The sequence below is a fragment of the Mesoplodon bidens genome (assembly GCF_964165515.1).
Source record: "Mesoplodon bidens genome assembly, chromosome: 11".
Lineage (NCBI taxonomy): Eukaryota > Metazoa > Chordata > Mammalia > Artiodactyla > Ziphiidae > Mesoplodon > Mesoplodon bidens.
In genome coordinates, this window is record NC_138167.1 from 67314196 (window position 1) to 67335411 (window position 21216).

The following is a 21216-nucleotide window of genomic DNA, read 5'->3' on the forward strand; positions in this document are numbered from 1 at the left end:
CTTTTTTCGCAAGCATGAACGTTGCCATAGAACATAATTTTTAATTGTTGCAGAATTCTGTCATACAAACTTGCGTTAATTGAGGCTGTGGTTTCTCAAAATGGAATCGATGAACACCACCATCAGAATCTCCTCAAATGCTTGTTGCCCCAAAGATTCTTGGGTCAGAGGCCAGACCTGAGCTGAAATCTGGGTCTGGACTGTGCTCTAATATCCACTAATCACCAGTTGGACAGAGGGTCTTAGTCTTTTTGCGGTACGCGGGCCTCACTGTTGTGGCCTCTTCCGTTGCGGAGCACAGGCTCCGGACGCGCAGGCTCAGCGGCCAAGGCTAACGGGCCCAGCTGCTCTACGGCATGTGGGATCCTCCCGGACCGGGGCACAAACCCGTGTCCCCTGCATCAGCAGGTGGACTCTCAACCACTGCGCCACCAGGGAAGCCAGAGGGTCTTAGTCTTAAGTGGTGCTGTGATGCCTGCTTTGTTTATGAACACGAGTATTTAGATGTGTCCATTTTCAAGAGGAGCACTGTCAATAGCTTATTGGCAATTTCTAAACTTATAACAATACAAGAATAACGGCCATGGTTGTGGCAGAAAGGTAGCCCAGACGTTACCAAGGGTCCAGAGGTAAGGACTTTAGGGAGTGTATTTACCTTTGGGAATTAGTACTCTGGGTCCCTTCCCTTACCTCCAGAGGAGTGAAACTGTAGTTTTCAAGGAAGGAGAGGCCAATGACTGGGACCAGAAGAAACTCCAGGCGGAATGTGTCATTCTCACTGTCAAATGTTTTCCGGAATTTCCCATAGATCATGTACACTGTGACATAGGCACAGAGGAGAAAAACCACCTAAAAAGGGAGAGAGACACATGGGAATCGATAAAGTCATTTCCCAACCTATTTGCTGGGCTTCAAAGCCACCCTGAGTTGGGACCTACCAAACCCAAGGGCTAGTGTTCTGCCTTAAGGTGGAAAAGGTGAAGTGTGCTTGCACATTTCTTTTGGGCCAATGAACCTAGAATCTGAAGCTAATGACCTTTTTGTTAAGTAACTCCATGCTTCTAACTGGGACTGATAGTGCTACCATGAAGACTCAAAGGTGCCCAGGCGTCCTCTCACTGTGGAATGTTAGGCAAAAAAAAACAGAATTGGTCTTTGTCGGGGGACTTAGTGGCATTCCATGGCTCTTTATTTATTTTTAATTTATTTATTTTTGGCTGCATTGGGTCTTCGTTGCTGCGTGCGGGCTTTCTCTAGCTGTGGCGAGTGGGGGCTACTCTTCCTTGCAGTTCGCGGGCCTCTCGTTGGCGGTGGCTTCTCTTGTTGCAGAGCACAGGCTCTAGGTGTGCGGGCTTCAGGAGTTGTGGCTCGAGGGCTCTAGAGCACAGGCTCAGTAGTTGTGGTGCACGGGCTTAGTTGCTCCGCGGCATGTGGGATCTTCCCAGACCAGGGCTCAAACCCGTGTCCCCCGCATTGGCAGGCGGATTCTTAACCACTGCACCACCAGGGAAGCCCCCAGGGCTCTTAAAGCCTCAACTTCCTGGATCTGCATCAGTGACTTGAGAGCATTCTTCCACAAAGACTTGAATCACTTGACCATCAATCCTTCAGAAAAGTGCTCTTTTTCTAACTACAGTAGCTGTCCTCCAGCATATAATGGTTTTATGATCTGGCCTCTAACATAGGCCAGAGGCTCTCAAACTTGAATGTGCATCAAAATCATATAGATGGCTGCCCCTTCCCCTGCCCCCAGAGTTTCTGATTTAGTAGGTTTGAGCGAGCCTGAGAATTTTGCGTTTCTAGCAAGTTCATACGTGATACTGCTCTGCTGGTCCAGGACACTAGCCTAGAAAACTAATGTTTGCACTTCAAAACTCAGGTTATTTCCTCAGTCTTTTCTCACCAGAACGAGGCACACATGCTCTGTGTCACCATACCCCCATGTAAAGATACTCATTGCTGCTTGTGAGCACATGTTCTGTAAATGTCTGTGCACCAGTCTGTCTCCCCTAGGAGAGGAGATTCCATAAGTGGGTCCATGCCCTGTCCACCTCTGAATCTAACTCAGGGACCAGCACAAAACAAATGCTGGAATGAGTGAATGAATCAATGAAATGGAGATCACTTCTTCATTTCACAAATTTGGAAACTGGCCTCTTTGAGGATCCGAGACCTCATTCAGCCATGGCAAGGGCTGGGTTTACAATCCCTGCCAGGACTGCCCAAGTCAGACCCTTGGGCAGAGAAATAAACTAAGCAGGTGGTGTTTGCTACTTCTGTGTTGGATTTAAGGAGACAACGATTTCAGGACCTCAGACTGTAGTTCACACTGAGTTCAACACCGCACGAGTAACAGCATCCTCCATTCCACCAATCCCAGGAACAGTATGCCCAGAATCCCAAAGGGACATCCTTGATATAGAGAAAGAGGACTCACTTTCGGTTAAATATCTTCTGGGTGCTAGGTACATTACACAGATTATCTCATGTCATCTTCACAATAGCCCTGCAAGATAGGTAAGATTCCTCCCACGTAGCTTTTTTTTCCTTAAAAACAGGACTCCTGTTAGACAATGTGCCCAACTAAAAACTAATTTCCCAGCCTCCTTTGCAGATAAGGATGGTCAGTGACATGCAGATGGAAGTCACTGGAAAGCTCTTTAAAAAGGGCTTACCCGGCTGACAGGCACCCTATTGCTCTTTCTCCCCTTCCTCCTCCTTCCTGTCCTGAATGTGATGTGATGGTAGGAGCTCTAGCACCTATTTTGTGACTCTGAGGCAAACCTGAGGACAGATATCACATTCAGGACTAGCTATATCATTTGCAGGGCTTCTTGTTAAAAAATAAGTATTTCAAAATGGCAACAGCAAAGCATTAAACCAAGCATAAGGCCCTTCTGAGCAACTGCACAGGTAACAAGCTCAAGTGCTGGTTAAACTAAAGCTGGCAGAGCAGAAAGTTAAAAGGAATGCCATCCCAGCCCTAGACTACGCACTTCCAGATTTTGTGTTATGAATGAGATAAAAATAAATCCTTACCTTATTAAAATAACTCAAGTCTCTGTTACCAGCATCCAAACCGTTACATCCCACTTTACTGACTCTGAAACCTGAGCTCCTTCCACTAAACTGTGTTGTATGGTTGGTTAAAATCTCAGAAAATGTCTCATCCCAACCAAACCTCACAGCTATGGCCCAGGGCTGAGAGATGCTCAGGTTTCTCCGTCTATAAAACAGGACCAAGCTTCAAAGCAACAGCTTCCCATGGCAAAACCGAATCCAAACTGTTCACCTGGATCATCTGCCCTCACCCAGCCCTCTATCGGTACCCCTACCACCAGCAGGTAGCCCTCACCTGCTGAGCTCCCACCATGCCTGCCTTCTGTCTGTCCTTTGAATACACCAAGCTTGTTCCTGTCTTGGGGGTCTTTGCATCAGCTATTCCATCTGCTTAGAATGCTCCTCCTCTGAGCTTCATTCCTTGTGTCACTCAGATCTCAGCTTACACGTCACCTCTTTGGAGAGGCCCTTCCTGATGACACTCCCTAAATAGCTCCCTAGTTGTTCTCTATCATGTAACCCTGTTTTTAAAACTTCTTTCGTTATAATTGAAGGAAACATCGTCCTATTTTACTTATTTGCATAGCCTTATCCCTAACCAGTTTTTCTTACTTGTTTTATTATCTGTCTCCCCGGTTAGAATGTAGGTTCTGTGAGTATAGGCGCCTCATATATCTCCTTCAGGTACCTAGCTCACAGTAGGTGCTCAATAAATAATTGTTAGATAAATGGACGAATAAGTTCTCTGAAAGCTCAGGGTACCGTGTTTGATTTTTTGCTTATTTTTTAACCATTATAATAGCTAACCTTTATTGAGTTTTTAATATATGACAGCTATTGTGTATTTACATTTATTACCTCGTTTAACTTTCACAACAAAATCCTCTGAGGTAAGTACACCTATTCTTCATTTTGTAGAGGAGGAAACCAAGGTGCACAGAGGCCAGAAGCCTTGCCCAAGCCCAGGTCCCACAGCTGCTAACAGCAAAGCCAGGATTCAAATCCAGGTCTGCCTGGCTCCACAGCCTGAGTCCCCAAGTATACTGTCTCACCGTCTGGGGGGTGCTTGGCAGCCCCCCACCATGGCTGCCCATCTCCCTTACCTTCATTACTGTGTTGTAGATGGAGATGAAGTTGGTGAACAGGTCCAGGTACCTGGTGGTGAAGACGAGAGCGAAAAGGATCTGACTCTTCCCGGAGATGCCTGTAGCCGGATGGGGACAGGAGATAATAAGAACACAGACAGCCAGGCTCACACACACTCGAGAAGCCCAGAGCCTGAGTTGGAAAGGCCTCCAGAGTGTCCACTTCATAATGACGCCCTGTCCAGGACACTGTCACCCTCAGAGGGCCAGGAAACACCCCTTCCCATTGGGTCACTTGAGTCTATTACTCTCATTAGGCTGTAATCTGTCACTCAGTCACCAAATCAAGACATGAACACCAAGTTCCCAGGGCCCCTGTGCGCGCCTGCCTTGGTTCCTGCTCTGGGGAGGGCGTGGGGATGGGGGGAGTCAGGCTCGCAGGGGGTGTTAAGGCTCCTCTTTGCTCTACCCCCAGGGTTCCACTGACAATCCCAAGAGCTCCATCTTTTGGAGAACAACTCACCGACTCTACAAGGTGCTGATTCACCAGGGAGACCACAGCAGGTGGAGGAAGGCACAGGGCCAGGGGAGCATTCTATTTTATTTTTCCAAATTTTAAAGATTAAAAAAGCTTTTTTTCTAGTTATAAAAGTTATGACTATTTTTACTCATTGTAAAACAAAAACCAGATAATACATAGAGATGTAAATTAAAAAGCAACAATCACCTGAATCCCAAAGTCTGAGTGTGCTATCTTCCAGATCTTTGTTGGTGCACACATACAGCACATATGTGCACACATATGACACATATGGACACATCAAGTTGACAAAACTGGGTTCGTACTTTCCATGCTATTTCCTCATCTGCTTTGGTCTCTTCCAACTTTTTATTTTGAAACAATTTTAGATTTACAGAAGAGTTGTAAAGACAGTACAGAGAGTCCTACCCTTCACCCAGCTTCCCCTAATGGTAACACCGTGCATAATCACGGAACATTTGCCAAAACTAAGAAACTGACATTGGTATAGCACTACTGACTGAACTCCAGACTTTTCACATTTTCCCACTGATGCCCTTTTTCTGTTCCAGGATCTAATCCAGGAATCGAGGCTACATTTAGCCATCATGCTCCTTAGTCCACTTTTGCCCACTTTGATACTTCGTGGAGGTGGTTCCTGGGTATGAAAGCAAGCAGCTGCCCTGCTTCCCATTTCTCTTGCCCCATTAAGCCCACAGCAGTCTGAATACTTCATCAAACCACTCCCATGGTCCCTGATGCCCACGTTTCTGCATCCAAACGTCAACTCTATCTCACCCACCCAACTCCTCAAGAGCCAGCTGAGCACTCCGTCTATCCCAACCACACCTTTCTCCAGGTTTCTGTGACTGTCCACACTGCCGGCTTCTCACCTCCTCTGGCCACTCCTGTCCTCCGCAACACCTAATCCTCAGAGGGCTACCTCTCTTCTCCCTCTGTCCCTTTGCCATCCCATCCCACACACAAGGGACCCTCTGGCTCCAGACTCTCCCTGGATCTCTGACCTATATATTCCTGCCTGACTAAATCCACCATCTCCCCTTGAACCCCCTCCTTCTCCTGTCTTCTGTCCTCCTCCTGCCACCATCATCCCCTTTGTGCTCAAGGTAGAAAACCAAGAGCCATCCTTGAGCCTCTCTCACCTTTGTCCCCTCACCCCTGGATTTTATTCTAACTGTGATGGATCTACTGGGGAGTTTGACACCAAGAAGTGACATTACCGGATTCAGGGTTTGATTCCTTTGTATGCCTGATCTGTGCCTTTTCTAATTATTCCTCTGGTGAGGGACATTTTGGGGAGAGGGGACAATTCTAACGACTGAGGATGAACACCGCTGAAGCCCCTGATATTCTGGAGAGGGCTGGGTCCACTTGCCAGCTTTCCTACCAGCATGGCAACCCTGAGCCTCATACTCCTCATCTGTAAAATGGGGCAGGACTGACGTGAGGACTGAATAGGATTCAATGAGAAGCCGAGTGCCTCCCTGGGGGTCTGGCAGTGGGGCTGGCTGTGGGTGAAGGAGCCCCCTGGGGGAGGGGGTCCGAGTCCAGGAGGCAATACTGAGCCAGCTCAGAGCTATGCCTTTCGTTATGCCATATCCCTGAGCCCTCACTGAGGTCTGGCCAGGGGGGTCCTCAGCCCCATTTAGGAGGGTCCAGGCGGCTCTAGTGGGGGATGCTTGGCTACCCCCTCACTCGGCCTTTCCCCACTCCTCCCCTCTTTCCTGCCAGCCTGCCAGGCCCCTGGGCTTCACTCACATTTTCCTTACCTCTTTGGGAGCCCTGGAGGTCTTGAGCACAATGCTTTTTTCACACTGTTTTGAAAGCAGTGAATAATTTCCACCAAAGCAAGCTGCGCATGGAGACCCCAGGACACAGAGGGGAACAGGAGCCAGTACCTGGCCAGAGTCCCTCAGGGGACCCACTGGCCAGGTACAGACCTCCTGCCATTTGACAGATGGGAAAACTGAGGCCCAAGGTTACACAGTGAGTCCGTGGCAGAGCAAGAATGAAGCTCCAGTCTCCTGCCTTCGGGGCTGGGTCACAGGGGTGTCACACCAGGCCCTGCTCCTCGGGGCTGATGGCTGGCATCCAGGAACCTCACCCGCTCCGTTCTCAACCAGGCCTGTGCTGATTCCTCTCCGCACACACACAGGCCCCACTGCTCACCTGCCCTTTCCTTTTCCCATAGCACTTCGCTTCCCTGACAAACCATATCGTTTACTCGGTTGCTACCACTGTAGCTGGTTGGCGGTCTCCCACTGATAGATTCAGCTCCACCAGGCCGGGATCTCTGCCTGTTGCCCGGTTATATCCCAGGTGCCTGGTACAATGCCTGGCAGAGTGGGATGGGGAACAGAGCCCCCTCCTGGTCACGGCTGCTCACCCCATCCAGGGCCCTCCAGTGGCAGGGACAGATCCAACCTAGATTCTTCCTCTCACTGGAGCCTCTCTCAGGGCTCCTGGCCCACTTCCCCTGAGTGGGAACCTGAGGGCCCGTGAGTGCCCATTTCCCTGGAGACCCCAAACCCGAATGGCCTCCAGGTCTGGAATCACTCCCTCCGCAATGACCCTCACACCGGCACCCACCTCTCCCCCCAACCAAGCCCCCTGGGCCGGCAGCCTCCACGACGCGCTCTGCTTCCTCTCTCAGCCTCCGCACACAGCTTCCAGGGGCCCCTCCGAGTCCCTGCCCGGCTCCCGAACCTTCCTTGGCTCCCAGTCCCAACTCCCTACTTGACAGACAAGGCCCTTTCACATATGACCACCCACCCCCCTGGACTCACCTCCCTCCTGGACCACCCCGAAATCGGGCTGCTCACCATTCCTGGGACATGCCCTGCCCTCTGTGACACGACACACCCTTCCTGGGTGACACCCTGCCTGTCTTCCAGGACCCAGCACAGAGCTGCTCCCTCCATGAAGCCTCCAGGGGTCCACTCTGCCTCCTTGGCGCCCACAAGGAGCCTGGGCACCTCTCTGTATCCCCTCACCCCAGTGCCAAGCACAGGGCAGGCGCCTCCAGGACACCAGTGGACAAAGATGGCTGCAGGCAGCTCGGGCAGCCTCTTAATACACTGGGTCTGTTTGGCCACCACCAGTCCAGCCTTGAAACTTCTCCAACCGCCTAGCAGGGCGGCCAGACTGCTGGGCAAAAGGGGGACCCCCTCCCGCCCTCCCTGCGCTTCTGCTCATAGGCGGCTCCATGCCCACCTGGGCCTGGCTGGTGCCCCTCCTGCCACATCATAGCCGCCTGAGGCACACACAGGCTGGGGAGGAAAGAGGGCCCAACTTGGGGGGAGGGGGGAAGTCTGGGAGGGGGAGGGGATAGTGGTGGGGGCAGGAAAAGAGAAGACCTTGAGGGTCTGGAGCCGCTTCCTGTGTGTGCACCTCCTTCTCTCCCGCGCCCCGGTCCCCACCCTGGGTGGGGGCAGACAGAACAATGGGCCCCAAGGGATGCTGCTCCTGGGCAGCAAAGGGGGTGTCACCTCCTCCTTATCCCCCTCCTCTTCCAACTAGCAGTGGCAACGCCAAGCAGGGGAGAGAGGGGGTCGGTCAATGGAGGCGCAAGCCCATCCTCCCTCCGTAACTTCCGCGGGTCCTTTTTCTGTGATATGGTACAATTTTAAGTTTTCTTTAGAAGCCGAGCTGCGCAAAAACAGTTTCAAGCACCCCCAAGCCGCTACCCTCAACAGACATTCAGGAGACTCCCCGTAAGCCCTGCAGCAGGGGCCTGGGGCTGGCCCTCCGGCCCCGGGGCCCCACCTCCCGCCCGGAGCGCCCCTCACCCGTGCAGCACTTGGAGCGCCAGATCTTCCCCAGGAGCAAGATCATGGCCAGGAGGTGGCTCAGGTCGCCCAGGATACGAAACACGTTCATGGTCCGGCCCGCTCTCAGCCAACTCCTGGGAAACTTTCTGGCGGGCGAGGCGGCTGCCACGTCCCCGGCCCCGGACTCTGGGTCCCGCGCCCCCGAGCTCCGCGCTCCCGCCCGGGCGCAGCCGCTCCGCCAGCGCGCTCTTGGCGGGGCGGTGACGTGGCCGAGCCTGCCGCCGTGCCAGGGAGCCAGGAAGCGCCGCCGCCCGTGATCCCGAGATCCCGCCTCCCGGCCCAGCCCAGCGCCGCAGCTCCCGGGGCGGGGCGGCTCCGCGGGCTGGGGGGCTTCCGGCCTGGGCCAGCCTCCCGCGGCCGGGGCCCGACCCCGCGCCGCCCGGGCCGCTCTGTGTCTGCGAGGTGCCTGCCACGTCCCGTCCGCGCCCCCACCCCCCATACCCGGAGAAGGGTCCGCCGGGAGTCCGGGACTCTGCCTCCTCTGCTCGGAACCTGGGGTCCTACCGCACGTGACCGTGGGCAAGCCACTGGGTCCCTCTTTCTGCCTCGGTTCCCTCATCTGTACGCAGGGCTAAGAAGACCCGTGCTGGTGTGAAGTGGGGTCCCGCGTGCCACTGCTTGGCATGAGCTCAGCAGGTTGGAAGCCCCCCATAAATGGTGACCCACTGCTATTGTCATCGTCAGCCTGGGGTTGGAACTCCTCGGGTGGGGAGAAGAGCTGGAGCTGGGTTCCCCACCCTCTCACCTGTTAATTTGAAGAGCCGCCTTGTCCTGACCTGGCCTGTTGGACAATGGTAACCAAAGACTCTCTGGTTGGGAGTCAGGCTGACCTTGGTTCCAGCCTGGGTGCTGAGAGACTTCCTCTCTCTTGGCCTCAGTTTTTTCATCTGTAAAATGGGGTCACTGTGAGCATGGAAGAGGTCAGCTCTCTCAGGGAGATCCAGGATCCTCCCTAGTGTCTCCCTCTTCTTGGTGTGACAAGATGCTAAACAGGAGCACAGGCCAGAAGGGCTGGGGAGTATTGGCCAGCAAGCTGGGAGGGGTGTGGGGTGAAGGACCAACTGTGGGCAGGAGTCCTGTCAGTGCTGCGTGGCCAAAGCCGGTCAGACACACTCTCTGGGCCTTGGTCTCTGCATCTGTAATAGTGGATCGCGTGTGCTAAGGGCCATTATCACCGCTGCCCTTTTGACCCCTGTAGCCCCTTCTCCCACTCAGGACCTTCATCTCTCCCTAAATTACTGGCTTCCTTTCTGTGGCCCCCCTCGGCATCACAGACAGCCAGAGAGGCTTTGCCATGATGAAGTCTGTCACTCCTCTACTTGTGACCCTTCCATGGCCCCCTCACCATGACTCCCAGGGCAAGGCAGTCTTTTGAGACTCAAAATGTGGTCCAAGGACCAGCAGCATCTGTATTGCCCGCTGGGAATGCGGAATCTCGGACCCCACCCCAGACCAATTGAATCAGAATCTGTTGTTAAACAAGATCCCTGCGTGATCTGTGTGCACACGGAAGTGTGAGAAGCACTGATCTAAGCAAAACTAAGAGGGAGGTACTGTTATTATCCCCATTCTACCCTGGGGAACCTGAGGCACAGAGAGCTTAAGTAATTTGCTTAAGGTCACACAGACACTAAATAGTGGAGCCTGGATTCCACCACACAGTCTGACTTCAGGGTTCATGCAATTAAATCATGACATTACACTCTGGGCTGTCATGGGAGGTGATGAGCTCCCTGTCATAAGAGGCAGGTGAGCAGGGGGGTGGGTGCCATTTGTCACGGATGTTGCAGTGGGGACTCCTGCCCTGGCCGGGATAGCCATCAAGTATTGGGCACCTACTGGGTGCCAGGCACGAGTCAGGCACGTTATCCAGGTTCTCTCCGTTCAGCCTCAACAGTCACCCTCAGAAGCAGGCTTTAAATCTTCACTTTGCAGGAGAAGCCTATTGAGGCTCAGGGAAGTGAGGTGCGTGGTCACAGTTCTTCCGGGAGGAAGAGCCAGGTACTCATCCCAGGGCTGTGACAGGTTCTGAATGGGCCGCTATGTTCCCTGCTCCCCCCCACCAGCCCCGCCCAGATACCTCCCCTCCAGTCAGTGCCCAGAGAAGGCGGTGGCTATTTAAATCCGTCAGGTGTGGCTACAGTTCTCTCTGCCCAACCAGCTGGCATCTCCTTCTCAGTGCCCACCTCCTCCCCAAGCCAGGGAAAAGCACGTGCATTTGCCATTTGGTAAAACATCTGTCCTCTTGAGAAGCAGCCCCAACTGCCAGCAGGGGATGGAACAAGGCTAAAATCCTCCTCTTCCCTCTACTTCTCCAGGGGGACCACAGGGGAACTGGCCCAGGCCAGGGGAGGCCTGAGGAGTGACCACCATGGTGGTGGAGGGGGAAGAACTCAAGATCTTGTCCTGGGCCTGCCACAGTGGCCTTGAGCCTGCCTTGTCTCCTCCTTGGGCCTCAGCTTTCCCATCTGTTGATGGGGATAATGAAGAGAGAAGTATTGCTGGCTTGTTACTCGTTCCTCCTTACATCTAGTCTTCCCAGTCTCCCTATGAAACTGATACTCCCTATGTCTCAGGACAGAAAACTCATCACCCCAATTTTGCAGATAAGGAAACTGAGGCTCAAACTTGTCTCTTGCTCCCACAGGTCACATAGACCTCCTCTCCCCCAAGGTTCTACCACTCTGTCCGTAATCAGCCCTGCCTTTTTCACACCTACTCCATCTTCAAGGCGGAGCATTTTTCAAAGCTCCTAACGAAGAGCAGGGAAAAATCCCCTACTCATTTGATTCCCCTGGCTCTAGCGCAGGCCGGCACTCTGGCCGCCTGCACTGTCGGACCTATCTTTCCCGGACGCTGGGTGGTTCCCGGCAAGTCCCTCACTACTCAGCCTCACTTTCCTGACACTCGAAATTTGTCTGCTGTAGGAATGCAATTGAGGGGAGGCCAAGGGGGAAACTTCCTTCAGTTCAAAGGGCAAGGATTCTTTTTCCCTCATTAAGAAAGCAAACTGTAGGTTCAAAGTCGGATTTATGGGAGAGTGAACGGGAAAGTGGCTCAATTATAGGGAGAAAAAAAATGTATGTATGTTTTTTTTTTCCTACCTGGTCCTAGCCCTTTGTTATATTTCACTGCTCTTTTGAATATCCTGCTAACTGCCTCAAGTTCTGTGGGGAAGGGAAGTGTGGATATAAAGTGAAAATCACGATCCTGAGGACACCCCACCACTTAATCAGCTGCCTCTGGCCGGGCAGGGCCCTGGCAGGAGGTGGGAGCTATTGGCCCGGGCTCCCGGGACTCTCTTCGGGTTCCTGGGGGCCGCTATGGCTTTCTCTGGTCTCGGCAGCAGTGGACGCTCCCCCCGTGGAGGGAATGAACTCTTCCCAGGCAGCCCCGAGCCGAGGTCCCGCCGTCCGTCCCGCCCCGTCAAGAGGCGTGGACGAGTCTATTCCCTAATAGAATGAGGGTGGGCTGAGGGCAACCTTACTGTGGTTCCGCCTCAGGTGTTCTGGAAGCGTCCCCCTCCCCACTCCCGCTCAATACGTTTTGAGTGACACACGGCAGGGCCTAGTATGCGCCCCATTTTTACCCGGCGGGAAACCAAGGTTCCAAAACCTCTCTTCCACTTTCAGTCCCGAGCACATTTATTGAAGACCAGCTGTGTGCCAGGCGCCTTGAAGGTTGATTGTAGGTGCAGACTTAAGGAGCCCTTGGGGCACCGTGGGAGGCGGGTGCCTGTGCATTCGTTGGATATGGCACAGAGGTGAGAGTAATTACCCTGGGCTGGGGGGAGTCACGAGGGAGAACTGCAGTTAGATAGGCTTCAGAGGATGCCAGAGCCGGGCATTGAAGGATGAGTAGGAGCTTGTCTCAAGGACAGAGCCTGGGGGAAGAGAGTAGGGTCCCAAGTAGAAGGAACTACATGCGCAAAGGCGCAGAGATATGTATGATACCACTCCCTGGTCGGGGCCTCCCAGTGCGCGCAGCCAAAAAAAGAGAGGAAAAAAAAAAAAAAAAAGGAGAGGAGAGAAGGATGAACGTCAAAGGTTAGAGAGACCTTTGTTCGAGGCTCAAGCTCCACTACATACAAGCTGTCCGAATTCGGGCAATTTATTTAACCTCTCCAAGTCATAGTGTTCTCACCGGTAACTTGAGGGTAAACCAAGTACCGACTTCAGAGGGTAGCTATCAGGGTCAAAGTTAGCTAGGTTTCTAAAGCGCTTTGCAAGGAGTAAACCACGCAACAAATGCCAGTCCCTTGCTCCCCTTTACAGGAAACTGAGGCCTAACGAGGCAAAGCAGAGCCGGGAGAAAACACGGAAATTCCGTGTCCTCAGAAGGCAATCACTCCCTCGCCGGTTTATTCCCAGAGAAGCGCAAAAGAGACAATTATTTGTAACCTCTCGGTCCGAGGAAGCCTTCTTGGGCGCTGGAAGTGTTCTGTATCTAGATCCGAGTGGTGATTACATGAGTTTTATACATACGTAAAAACTCACTGAGCTGTACTCTTAAGGAGTATTACTGTTTGTTAGTTACACCTCAATTAAAAGAAAAAGAAAAAGAAACCAACCCTGGCCGCGATGCCCTGGCGACAGCTGTCTTTCTGGGACTCCAAAGGCCAATCTCCCAGCGTCCGGCGCAGGCACAGCGCCCTGCGCGGAGAATCGCGCACCTCGCGCAAGGGCCGGGGCCAGGTTCCCAAGGCAACCGCAAGCCGCTAGCCGAGTCTCCGGAATGACGAGGCGCCACCGAAGACCCGGAGGCCGGATTGCTGAACCGGAGCCACGGAGCGAGGCTGGAGCGAGACGGCGGCTGGCCAAGTGCGGAGGGGAGCGACTCCGCGGCCTTTGTCCTTGCGCTGGCATTCCGAGGGCATCTGGGAAACTCCACTCCCAGCCCTGACTGTGGTCATAAACTGCTGTTTGAATACACCCCTAGGGATTCACTCTCGGCTTTCCAGGTGGGGAGATGGAGGGCTTGGCTACTCCCCAGAACCATAGGGCAAATCAGGGGCAAAGCCAAGCTCTGCACCCTGGTGGCCTGCTTTCCAGCTCCTGTCTCACAGTCAAGTGGGCGGCACATAGGGCTGTGTGCTGGTATCTCCTTGGGGTCTGGTTCCAGCTCTGCTAGTGCTCTGTGGTCTTCAAGTCCCCTCTCCTGTCTGGGTCTCAGGGATGGGGACAATACCACCAATATCTCAGAGTAGTTGTTACCAAGTATGTGAAACAACGAGTGTAAAAGTGGCTTATAAACTGTAAAGGGCTTTGCACATGTCAGGGACCACCACCATCGCTAACCTACTGCCTTCTGGTCCTCATCATAACCCCAGCCCCAAATGCATCCTCGGTGACAACCAGCTGCACAGTGAACCTGGGGCTCCGAACTCTCCATACCAGGAGGTTTCCAGTCGAGAGGTGAGAGTTCCCTGCCCCCATTTTCTGCTTCCTAAGGAATGGGCTCAGGGCAGATGTCCCACAGGCACCAGGGACCCTTTGGTCCCCAGACCACCCAGTTAGAGGGGTTCACAGAGACATCATCCTCCACCCATCCTCCTAATTTTCCTCCCTCTGGCTGGATCATAGAAGGTCCCAGAACACGTTCCCTGGACAGAGCCCAGGACTAACACTACTCAGTGCCCTTTGAATGCCACATGCTGGGCATGTTTGGACGGTTATGTATTCATGTGCTGCGAGGCTATATATACATTGGTGTCTGTGTGTGTATGTGTGTGTGTGTGTGTACACATGTGCCTGGCATGCATATGTTGGGGGGGGGTGTGTACTGGGGATGTATATTTGAGTGTGTGTATGTAAATGTGTGTATTTATGGCTGTGTGGTATGTGCTTGCAGGTGTGTGTTGTGTATTTGTGGCATATGTGTTTGCCCATGCATCTATTTGTGTCTTTGATGCTGTATATGCATATTTAGGTGGACATTTGTGAGTTTGTACTTGTGTGCACAAGTGGGTGTGTAAAACTGTGAGGTCTGTGATTGTGCATGTGTGGGAGTGTGCTGGGGGTCCTGGGTGCAGGAACTCTTTTCTCGCCCATCTCCCCTCATCTGGGTGACCTTCCCCTAGCTAAGGACTGTGGCCTCGGCCACAGACATGCTTCAGCTCACTCTTGCCCCCTTTGCAGACCTGTGGCTGCCCAGGTCTTTAGCTTGCCTGGGTCTTTGGCCAGTATGGGCACCAGGGGCAAGGGTGGGTGGGTGAACCCGAGGCCAGGGCTCGTGTGCCACCCCCTCTCCGCCTGGCCTCTTCCCCTCCCCACAGCAGGAGCAGCAGCGGGAAAGGTTGGCGGAGGGGGGCTATTTTGGGAGCGTCTCCTTAGCAACAGCTGCCACGGCCGTCTGTGGCGGTTTTTCTATAGGTGCTAAAATATTCCACCCTGGTGACTACTGAGTGCTGGGGGGTGGGCGAGGGTGGGAACGGACGGCGGGAGAGACCCCTACAGTCCTCTGTCCCCAGGACCCAGCTTGCTAGGATGGGTCCTCTGGACCCCCAGTTCCCCTTTCCCCACCTCCAGTCCTCACCCCTCAGGGCTGCTGGGACTTTAGAGCTCTGAGGCAGGCCAGCTGTGTCCTGGTGTGATTTCTAATCTAAGCAGCTGAACTGTCTCAGTTTGCCCCATCTGTAGAATGGGCTTGTCTGACTTTAAGGAGCTCTCTGGGCCAATAACCTCTGGAACCTGTGGCTCTGGCATTTTGTTTTGTTTTGTTTTGTATTTTAATTTTTATTTATTTTTTTAACATATTTATCGGAGTATTATTGCTTTACAATGGTGTGTTAGTTTCTGCTGTATAACAAAGTGAATCAGCTATATGTACACATATATCCCCGTATCCCCTCCCTCTTGCATCTCCCTCCCACCCTCCCTATCCCATCCCCCTAGGTGGTCACAAAGCACCAAGCTGATCTCCCTGTGCTATGTGGCTGCTTCCCACTAGCTCTTTTACATTTGGTAGTGTATATATGTCCATGTCACTCTCTCACTTTGTCCCAGCTTACCCTTCCCCCTCCCCGTGTCCTCAAGTCCATTCTCTACTTTATTCCTGTCCTGCCCCTAGGTTCTTCAGAACCTTTTTTTTTTTCTTTAGATTCCATATATATGTGTTAGCACACGGTATTTGTTTTTCTCTTTCGGCTCTGGCTTTTTGAGGTAGACTTTTCCCTCCCCTCCCCAGCTGTCCCACCTGCCTGGCCCAAGTCCCCTTCCCCTCCAGCCCTCCCAGCCCTCTGCACAAGCTCTCTGGGCCCCTGTGGGACCAGGGACACCTGGCTGGGCTGCCAGAGTGAGCCAGTTACTGGGTGCTCTGCTGGCCTGGGATGACCTTTCCCCCAGAGACTAGAAGCAGGTTCAAATCATGGCTCAGATACTTGCTTACTCCCTCAGTGACCCCAGGAAAGGGTCTTCCTCTCTCCAGGTTTCTTTTTTTTTTTTTTTTTCCTCCAGGTTTCTTACCTGTGAAACTCAGCGAGTTGTTATGAGGGTCAAATGGGAAAATGGAGAATGGGCAGGAAGCTTTGGCAAAATGTACAGATGGACGAAGGTTTCTACTGTCATTTCCCATAAAACTTCAGAGCAAGTCTCCCCTTGCAGAGAGCTGTTCCTGGCCACCTGGGCCATGCCACATGCCTCAGTTTCCCCACTGGTAACAGGTGTGGTGTCATAGAGCTCTTGTGAGGATTAAATGAGACAATGCTCGTGAAGGTCTAGAGCTGTGCTGGCTGATGACAGTCACTCAAGAGATGCTTGTTCTCTGCCCTCCATCTGGGGGGGGTTTCTGCGTTACATGATGACAAAGTCTATTTGCCCTTTGGGGCCCCAGTCCAGACTGTCCCATTACAGATGAGGCCTCTGAGGTCCAGTGAGGACAAGCAACTTGCCCAGGGTCACCCAGGTTCTGACACCCAAGCCTACCACCCACACCTGTGCAGCCTCTGCACACCTGTCTCCCTGCCTCCCCGCCCCTCTCCCCACCCCTGCCCCGCACACGGCTAGAAGCTACTTAAACAAAATTCTTCCTTTAGTCTTTAATCATCCTCAGAGGGCTTCCCTGGTGGCTCAGTGGTTAAGAATCCGCCTGCCATTGCAGGGGACACGGGTTTGAGCCCTGGTCCGGGAAGAGCCCACATGCCACGGAGCAACTAAGCCTGTGCGCCACAACTACTGAGGCTGTGCTCTAGAGCCCGCGTGCCACAACTACTGAGCATGCGCTCTAGAGCCCGTGCTCTGCAACAAGAGAAGCCACCGCAATGAGAAGCCCTCACACTGCAACGAAGAGTAGCCCCCGCTCGCCGCAACTAGAGAAAGCCCGTGAGCAGTAACGAAGACCCAACACAGCCAAAAATAAATAAACTGATTTCAAAAAAAATCATCCTCAGAACATCCCCTTAAAGTGGATATTGTCCTCCCCGCTTTACATATGAGGAAACCAAGGCCCAAAGAGGACAGGTGAGCTGCCCAGAGTCACACAGGGGTGGATGGTAGAGAAGAGACTCTTTTTTCTGGGGTCCATGAAGCTCTCCCTGCCTGGAGCTGTCCTTTCTGCCTCTCCCCACTTCCTTCCAGTCCACCCTCAGCCTCCACAGGACTCTCCTTACAGGAGATGAGCAATGGGGGCTGCAGGCTGCAGCCCCAGGCCTAGCAAGGGGACCATCACCAGATGCTTCCTCTCAACCCCTGTGTCGTCACAGCCACCAGGCTTCCTCCTCCTCTTTCCCTGAGCTCACTGCTCCTGAGTCCCCATTCTTTCCTTAAACTGGTGCCCAGGGACCTAACATTGGGTTTGATCCCATGAGAACAGATGCTCTAGGTCTAAAGACACCCTTGTCTCCATCTCCCCCTTCTTGCTGCCCCTCCTCCTTCCCCTGTACCCCACACCCCCAGGGCAGCCACCAGGCCAGGCCTCTGGGCAGGCGAAGAGACCACAGGCCATTTGCCTCACCCGCATCCTCCCACTTTCAATTCATGGAAAGGTATGATAGGTACCAGGCACACATGGCCGCTGACCCAGCGTTTAGATTGCTTGAGTTCCCCCACCCATTTACACACCAAAGACTCATTCCATAGAACATCAGTCCTGGTTGCCGCCCTGTGAGGGCACAGCAGGGTAATGAGGAAGCGGGGCATGGAATGGGATACGTGCTGTGTGGCTCTGCACAGCGTTGAAGGGAGGACCAAGAAGGCATGGTCACATTTATTGAGCACCGACTATGAGCTGTGCATTTCTTGTGCATCCACCTCACTTGATCTGCACCTGTGAGGGTCCTCATTTTATAGACAGGTTAAACAGAAAATTTGCTCAAGGTCATGAAGCTCCATGTGCTGTTGAGCCCCCGTTGGCCTGACTCCCAAGCCTACTTAACAAGAACCAAATTTGTGCCCGGTGCTGGATGAGTGAATGAGTAGGTGAGGGCAGCAGGAAGGCTTCCTAGGGGAGGTGGCGTGGAGGCTGGACTGGGGAACAGCAGGAATTCTCAGAGTAGAGAAGGAGGAAGGGGATTTCAGGCAGGAAGAACAGCACTTGCAAAGGCAGAGAGGTGTGGAAGCATCTGGTGTGTTCTGGAATCTATAGGAATCAGGATGTATGTGTGGGTACATGGGGTGTGGGATAAGGTGGGGCCTGACTGTACATCACGCTGAGGAGTTGGGACTGGATCCTTTCAGGTGAGGCGGGTCTGCAGGGATTGGACACCGTCATGGTGGTTCATGTGCTATGGTTCCTGTGCCTGATGCAACTTCAGAGGATCAGCTTGAAGGCAGAGCAGGAGGAGATTTTATATTCAATAAATTCTTAATCCAGCTTTGGGATGCCTCAGTCTCCCTCTCTTAACTAGGGCCAGTCAGAGATGGCCAGGCTCCCAGGTAAGTCCTTCTGGCTGTCTAACTGCAGGCATTCTCTCATCCTCCTACCCTGCATCCTCCAACCTCCTGCGTCCTCAGAGGGTTGGAGTGAGGTGCCAGGATGGCCACGGAAGTGGCTGGCTCACCAGGGGCTGAGGCGTTGGGGTCCTCTCCCTGCAGTCCAGAGTGTGGGCCCAGACCTGAGCGCAGTCAGGGCGAGAAGGAAAAGGGCGCGATCCTCCCTTATAAAGACACTTTGCGGTAATGGGGACGCAGAGAGAGACTGGGGTTTGACCCGCCTCTGCCACTTCTGGGTGACCTTGGGCAAGCCTGTGACCCTCTCTGGTACTCAGTCTCCCAGTCTGTAAAACGGGGCGGTGCTACCTAGCTGATTGTGAGGGTCATTCCAGCAGGGCCACACCTCCGTCTCCCGGAGCGGGGTGTGTAGGGTCCTTAACTGCCCGTTCTTCAGGAGGGGAAGGGAACCATAGAGGGGAGTGGCCCGGCGCTACCGAAGCCGGTACCGACCCTCTCCCACCCACTCCCTTCCCAGCTCGGAGGAACCCTCTCCACCTGCCCCTGGGGGGCGAGAAAACCCGGGAGCGCATCCTCGGAATGGGTTCTGGGAGGAGTGCTCCTGGAGGGAGGAGGAAAACCCGGGCAGGATCTCGGGCAGGAGCGGACCACGCGCCCCCCAGCCCGTGCTCAGCCCGCGCGGCCGGCGGGTGGGAGGGGGGTGTCATGCCTGGCTAGGCTGAGGAGAAGGGGCAGGGCCGGGCCCCGCGGGCCGCCCGGGGCTCCGGGGCTGGGGGTGGGGGCGCGCGGCCTCCGCAGTGGGGCGCGGGTCACGTGTGAGGAGGGGCGAAAGTCTCGCAAAGCCGGGCGGCGTGCCGCGAGTTGGGAGTTCTCGGCGCGCCGCGGGCGGCGGGAGCTCGGGCTCCCGGGCAAGCCGGGGACGCGGCAGAGGCGGGGGCCTGGGTCCGAGACCGCGGGGGCCGCACCGAGAGTGGGAGGGAGACAGAGAGACAGAGGCAGGGACCGGAGCGAGACAGAGACGCGCAGGGGAGAGACAGGGCAGGGGTAGAGGAAGGCAGGGGACAGACTGGGAAGGCGACGGAGACGAAGACAGGGACCCGCAGGGAGAGACCGAGAGACCGAGGGGGGCAGGAGAGACCGGGAGAAACAGAGAGCCGAGGGCGCGGCGGGGGAGGTGGAGGCAAAGCCGGGGCTGGCCGGCCGCGGGGGTCTCGGGGCCAGAGGAGAGCGCAGCGGGGCAGGGAGCGGAGCGCAGGGCGGGGGACAGCGCGGAGTGACAGCGAGAGAACAGTGGGGGCGGCGGAGGGAAGGCGCCTGCGGCGGGGGCGGGGGGCGCCAGCGCCATGGGTCCCCGGACCCCCGCGCTCTGAGCCCCGGCCCGGGGCCCGAGATGCTGAAGCCGAGGCGGCGCCGAGGGCGCGGCGCGGGGCAGCGCTGAAAGTTGGGCGGCCCGCGGGGAGCGGCGCGGGACGGCCCGGAGACCGCGAGACCCGGGGACCGACGGACAGACCCACAGGCAGCCGGGGAGTGGGGACGGGGCCGGCCCGCCGAGTTCGCGGGGAGGGGGCGCCGGGACACCTTTCTCGCCGCCCGGGACGCCGCCCGCCCGACTGCGCCTGGGATGTAGCGCCTGCTCGCCGCCTCCCGGAGACTCGTCGGACCCTGCGCCCCGCGGTAAGCCGGGCCCGCGCTCGCCGCTGGCGCTGTGCGTCCGTCTGTCCGGCCGCGTGCGTGTCTGTGTGTCCCAGGGCCTGGCGGCTCGGTCCCCGCCCGCTCAGCACCTTATCCCTGACCCGGGTTCCCGCGGCCAGGCGTGCGTTCAGCGCGATCAGGCGACTCCCCGGGACCTGGTGAGCTCTGTCCTCTGTCCGTCGTCGGGAGCGTTGAGATCTGGGTTTCTGCCAGGAAGGGGGGTAGAGGTGAGTGAAAGGGGCCTTGACCTTCTGCCCCGGCCATGACCTTTCCCTGCCTCTACCCACCCCCAGCTGTCACACTGGGTTGGAGGAGTTTCAAGGCAGGTGACTTGTGTCTCCTTTCCACCTCCCCAACTGCAGCCTGTTTGCAAATGGCCCTGACAACAAAATCCCACTTCTCATGTTTTGAGCACCTACTTTGGACCCCAAGACCCTAGGGTTGGTAGACAGGTATCCAGAGAAGAAGGCAGTTCACATTTCACAGTGGTGGAAGCAGGCTGTGGAGAGAGGCAAGACTGCTTTTCCCTCCCCAGACGGAGAGCCCCAGGGAAAGAGAGGTCTGAACGAGCCCTGGAGTAGAGAAACTTCCTTGCAACCGTGCCGGTGCGCAGTGTCCCCCGACCAGCATCTACGTGACACTTTTGCCCCCAGAGCCTAGGCTCTGGGATGGGGAGAGGGTGGGGGAGGGGGAGAGACAGGTGGAGGGTGGCCTGGCTGAGTTGGCAGGTGAGGGCTTCAAGAGAAGTAGGATGTCAAGAAGCAGGTTGAGGGAACGGGGAGCTGAGGGAGGGAGGCCTAAGAGCCACGCAAGCAAGGCCCAGAGAGGAGCCAGACCTGTGTGTGTGTGTGTGTGTGTGTAAAATGTCTGTTCTGCTTCTCCCCGACATCCAGTCTTATGACCGCCAGGGCTTTTGGACTTTTTGGAGCTGTTGGCAGGATTTGGGGAGCCTGAGAGCCAAACGGTGGTCCTGGCTTGGCCTGGGATGAGGGGAACAAAACATCGAAGATGGTGGTAGGGTAAGGGCTGAGGTGCAACATGGCAGGAGCAAAGGCTGTTGGCCGTTGAGCTGACCCATAGCCAAATGGGAGTCTGGAGGGCTGAACCTAGAATATTCTACTCTG

General features: G+C 55.0%; 1 protein-coding gene across 1 annotated transcript in view; it reads right to left on the reverse strand.

Moving 5' to 3' along the window:
* Nucleotides 1–8733, reverse strand: part of KDELR3 (KDEL endoplasmic reticulum protein retention receptor 3) — a 10974-nt gene extending 2241 nt beyond the window's left edge. Inside the window, exons 1-3 of the mRNA XM_081250341.1 lie at nucleotides 8475–8733; nucleotides 4164–4264; nucleotides 691–849 (exon numbers count right to left, since the gene is read on the reverse strand). Of these exons, the coding sequence (XP_081106467.1) occupies nucleotides 691–849; nucleotides 4164–4264; nucleotides 8475–8565 (351 nt within the window). The 5' untranslated portion in view covers nucleotides 8566–8733. The remainder of the gene's footprint in view (nucleotides 1–690; nucleotides 850–4163; nucleotides 4265–8474) is intronic.
* Nucleotides 8734–21216: the final 12483 nt, after the last annotated feature.